This window comes from Triticum dicoccoides, chromosome 6A (assembly GCF_002162155.2).
Source record: "Triticum dicoccoides isolate Atlit2015 ecotype Zavitan chromosome 6A, WEW_v2.0, whole genome shotgun sequence".
In the NCBI taxonomy this organism is placed as follows: domain Eukaryota; kingdom Viridiplantae; phylum Streptophyta; class Magnoliopsida; order Poales; family Poaceae; genus Triticum; species Triticum dicoccoides.
In genome coordinates this window covers 36,761,522-36,766,811 of record NC_041390.1, presented here as the reverse complement: position 1 = coordinate 36,766,811, position 5,290 = coordinate 36,761,522, and the positions used below count along the sequence as shown (strand labels likewise).

The 5,290-nt window shown below is 43.4% G+C and overlaps 1 protein-coding gene across 1 annotated transcript; it reads left to right on the top strand.

Annotated features, from left to right (window-relative positions):
* Window positions 1–13: 13 nt before the first annotated feature.
* On the top strand, window positions 14–4,888 carry LOC119315583 (putative F-box protein At3g49980). The gene is made up of 3 exons (XM_037590146.1): window positions 14–1,160; window positions 2,589–2,687; window positions 4,488–4,888. The coding sequence occupies exons 1-2, from the start codon at window positions 14–16 to the stop codon at window positions 2,639–2,641; spliced, it is 1,200 nt and encodes a 399-aa protein (XP_037446043.1). The 3' UTR covers window positions 2,642–2,687; window positions 4,488–4,888.
* Window positions 4,889–5,290: the final 402 nt, after the last annotated feature.

The following is a 5,290-nucleotide window of genomic DNA, read 5'->3' as shown; positions in this document are numbered from 1 at the left end:
TGAGTAGGGCGAGATGAGCCGCCCCCACCCTTTGCCGACGGCGGCGCCGCCGCTGGAGGACGAGAACGTCCTCACCGAGATCCTCCTCCGCCTCCCCCCGCAGCCGTCCTCCCTCCCTCGCGCCTCGCTCGTCTCCAATCGCTGGCGCCGCATCGCCTCCGACCCCGGCTTCTTCCGCCGCTTCCGCCGCCACCACCGCCCCAACCCTCCGCTCCTCGGTTTCTTCGACATGTACGGCTGCCGCTCCTTCGTGCCCACCCTCGAGGCCCCGGATCGTTTCCCGCCGGGGCGCTTCTCCCTGCAGCGCGGCGACGACGACTGGTTCAGGTCCCTTGGAAGCCGTCATGGCCTGGTGCTAATCTTGAACAGACCCACGAACCAGTTGCTGGTCTGGGACCCCGTCACCGGCGACAAGCACTGGATTGCCGTCCCCCCGGGATTCGGGTGCGACTCGGACAGCCCGATCGGCGGGGCGGTGCTTCGCTCTGCCGTAGACGACCACCACTTCCTGGTGGCCTTGGTAAGCACCACCGAGACACAAGACCATACAAGAGCCATCGCCAGCGCTTACTTGTCGGAGACCAACACATGGAGTGATATAATCTCAACACCGCTTCCACCGGCGTCCGAATCCCGCTTCCAATTGCAAGCACAAGACTTGCCACCGTTTGAATGCCCGACCATGATTTCTTGCAACATACCCGCTGTGCTGGTTGGGGATTCCCTTTACTGGTGGCTTCGGGATAGCTCGTACAACATCCTCCAATTTGATTTGGATAGGGACAGCCTAGCCGTGATACCTTCACCGGTGGACTTGTATGACAGTGATATCAACTTCTCGGTTATGCGGGCAGATGATGGAGGGCTTGGTTTCCTATTTGTATCAAAGTTCAGTGTTCAATTGTGGAAGACGAAAGTCATTTGTGACTGTTTTGCTTCGTGGGTGCTGGGAAGAACAATTGAAATGGACAAGCTATTTCCTCTGGATTCAAAGGAGAGAGAGTCTCCAATGATAGTAGGATTTGCTGAGGAGAATAATGTGGCTCTCATGTGGACAGAAGGCAGTCTCTTCATGTTCCAGCTTGAGTCGTCGCAGCTCAAGAAGCTCGTGGAAACCAGAATCTCTTTCTATCAACCATTCGAAAGTGTCTATACTGCAGGTAATAGCTTGCTTTACAACCTTTGTATAACAAAAGAAAGTTAGTTTTCAATAATTGGTTGATGAAAATACGTACTGTTTATAAACTTCCATATAATTAGTTTCATGACACTTCTCTTTTGATGCTTGATGACACCCTCAACATATTGCGATGAAGCTATGCGGAGTTCTTTTCTTATGCTTGCATGGTAGCGTTTTATGTTATAATTATGATCTGTAAAGTAGTACTCCCTTCTTATTTGAAAGGAAGGTGTGGAAAAAACACCAACCGTTTTGCGCCAAAGAAGGGTATCGGAAAGGTTATTAGTGTTGGATGGACAAAACTAACCCTGCTTATCCCATTCCCCATCCTGAAAAACCGGCTTGCGTTAAATCCCCTCCCATACAAACTCCGCCCCTTTGTCTTCCTCCTGCACATGTGTCACGTAATTCGTGCGTGAGAAACGGAGGGGTGTAAAGCGGAGGCCCACTTTTTCCTTCTTAATCTCTGCGCTCAGGGGTAAACATGGAAAGAAATAACTTGCGGTTTCCCTCCTTAATCTTCGCTCAAGATCTCATGCTTTTCTTTCAAATCCGGAGGGAGTATCTGTTAGTGGTATCTAATTTTCTTCATGTTATATAGCCAGGTGGTGGATTCACTGATCTACTTACTGCTAAGCTTCATTTCTGTAATTTGTGTGGTTCAAGTCAGAGCTAGCAAATTGTTTTTATTACTTTATTATATGAAAACCCATACAATAAAACAATGGATAGAGACAAAGCTCTGAGATGGCTCCACCAGCATGGCCGGACGCTGGATTAATTCCCTGGCGCAGCCCCAGTTTTGCTTTAGTTTTCTCTTTGTTTTATTTTTTTCCTTTTGTGCCCTTCCCCGGACCCTGTGCAAGCGGGAGCTACGTGCACCGGGCTGCCTTTTTATTTTTTTCCTTTTGTGTTCTGTTTCTGTTTTATTGAGTTTCAGCCTCTTGAACTTTTGGGTCATCTTGCCGTTTCTTCTAATGCACAACGTCACACATTTGGGTGCATGTTCGAGGAAAAAACAATGGATACCAAGATTGGCAAATTCTTTCTGTGATAGTTGAACTAAATTTCATTGTTGCTTGTGTATTGATGTATGCGAAATAATGCAGCTGTACATGCCTTTGCTACTAACCAAGTCAGGTTGTTCGCTTGTGACAATTGCCGACATTGTGTTGTTCTGAAACCAGCATTAGCGTCATGCTAGTTCGTGCCTCATCACATGAATTGTATGAGGTAGCTGCAGTTTATTTCTCAAGATAAGATGAGATTATTTACCAACTCTGACAGTAGATATGGTTTTGTTTGTGTATCCCTAATGTTGTATAAATAGTATCTTGTTGATGCCTCCTCATATCCATTTGGCTTTTCATTTGAATATCATTGGTTGCTTGACTTCTTATGCTTGCAGAAACAAGCATTGGTGGTAGACATGATGGAGCTGATATCTTGCACAGCACATAAGATGATTTTCCGGTTAGGTATGCTATGTGATGTACTGGTTGAGTAGGTAAGCTTATCTTTTGCATGTATGTTTAGGTATCTGAGCTATTCTTAAAAAGATGCATTGATTCCCTTTTTACTGCAATGTAATTTCTCAAGTACCAAATTGCAAGCAAGGACTCTTAAGATTTTCTCTACACTCTTTGCTCTGCTGGTCTGTTATTACCCACCTAGCCACCTCATATCATGCTTTGATGCCAGGCTAAATCTTGAATCTTTTCTCCAGGCCCTGCTTTCTCATTCCTTCCTCAGCAGCTCTCCGTTCTGTTCCCCGTGCCTTTAAATTGCTGATCTTCTACCCCCTCTCTACTGAATGTGCTCTTTTGTTTGCCCTCAATTCCATTCAGCCTCCTTGCTTACGCTTTACCTCCTACAGTGTACTCCCTAAGTTCTTGCTGGTAGTGGGTGGGCTCTTCTCCCTCTAGCCCCTCCATTGACTGGCAGCTTAGGACCATTCCTCATTCCCTATTTGTGCAAATATCGATGCCTGCTCAGAGATGAAAATGCTTTTTTTTCTTAGCCAGATGAGAATGCTTTCATGCTAGGTGGTAGTAAATGAAAACTACTAATCCTTTGTTGTGCTTCCGGGGTATATTTCTATTTTACCTTTGCTCTTGCTGAATTGCCTTTAACTTCTGTTTTTTTTTTCTGTTCATGGGTCTATCATGCCCTAGTGTGATCTGAATGTTGTCCCGTTTTCATAAGTGATTGATAACTGCCAATTCATCTGGTTTCAAATTCTTTTTTTAAGCGGACTTATAGGTGTGCCATTTCACTTTGCTGCTTATTTTGGATCATTGTGATACCTAGTAGTGAACTAATGATTGTCACAATACTTTAAGAGTACGCCTTCGTTAAACTTATACTACTGTCTATCTTCTTAACTGCAGTCACTCTGGTTTTATGGACGACTATTCTAGTTTTAGGCTGTTCGGTTAAACATTTTCTCAGCATGCGACTACTTATCCAGCAAACCTGTAATTGGCCATTGGCCACTAATACAATTTGGCTGGTCCAAACTATTGGTAGTATGCTTTGTGTGGTGTATAATTTCTTCAGTTTTGGCCACTATTGATGTTTAATACTTCAATTTTGGCAGGACTAGAATCACCATAAAAATTGATTCTATCACTAATGCCGTTTTTTTAATTTTACTAACATATTATTATTAAAGTTGTGGTGAATGTATCGAAACTGCTCCACACACGATACTTCTGCCCGAGCTGTGCATGACGTGCAAATCCAGTGGCTAGTGCCCTTCTCACTCATATGCATGTCCGGCTGGATTCAATCTTTGTGTGCGAATCGTTCAAAATTTGCCGCGTGCATAGCATGACTCTGAATGTATTGCTTGATGGCGTAGAGAGTAAAAAGATAACAATCATGTTGGATTGAAGGAAGTCTCAGGTATAGTAAGATGATGCATGATCCCTTGCTAGAGGCTTGTACTGCAAGAATTTTTTGATGAAAATCGATTTGTCAGTGACTAGCTAGCCCTTGAATTCCTAAAAAGTATGCCCAAGAGTTAGAAACCTGCTATCCTACTCCATGAGCCTCTACGCATAAGAGTGTTGCCAAAAACTTACAATATTAGAAGTTGAAGGTCTGCTACTACACTACATATTGCCTGTTGTTCTTTGTTTCATGTGTTGATTTTGTCCAATGATGCTGTGATGGTTTAACTCTGGAGCTTATGACACCCACAATTGTGATGGTTTGAGTCATAGAAGAGTTATGAGAATAACTCCCAATAACTTTTCCTGTATGTAGTACAAGTTTTTTACTGATGATATTACATGCTCTGCAGGTATCTACATTTACATTCTGGTGGCTGAGATGCAGAAATGGTCTGTCGAGTATAGTTTCTTCCAACTGTATGCCTGACATGGAAAACTGAACCTCTATCTAGCAGCATACAGTATTCAGCTCTGAAGTGAACTTGCTTTTAGTTTGTGTATGCGTTTGATTACCTTCTGTGTTGTATCATCATCGCGGGATTTCGATGTTGTAATTTGTGCGTGTGTTTGCTTGAATCTGTACCTGGTTTTGAGCTTGGTAAGCTTACTTTGGATAGTTGTGACTAATGAATGTTGAATCCCATCAGTGTGACCTGGAGATGGAAGATGCTCATGTATGATGGAATGCAACTTCCTGCTGCTTCCTTTGCGATGGTGGGAAGGCTTGGGTAAGTTGGCGAACTTTTTTTTATGTCTCTTTGCACTGATAGGCATCTTTGCTTTGAGATTTACAAACTTCTGCATCCGTTCCGGAAAAAAAACTTCTGCATTAGTGGTGTATGAAGCAGAACACATTTTACAGCTGACAGAAGCAGATGACTTGCTAACTTGCTCTGTTATGTAATTTCTGGACACAATAAGCCAACTGGCATGATAAAGGCACAGTGACTTGCTTCAGTCAAATAGTAGTATATTCACGGTGTTTCTACATATCTAATGAGCAAAGATGATGTGATAACTATATTTAATAGGTATATCATATGATTAATTATTATTTTCTCGTTGTTTGTCTCCAACTCATGTGAAATCTTTGAAGAAAAATAATCGATTTGCCACAAGAGCCATGACGTCACATAATGTGTGTCTAAAACCA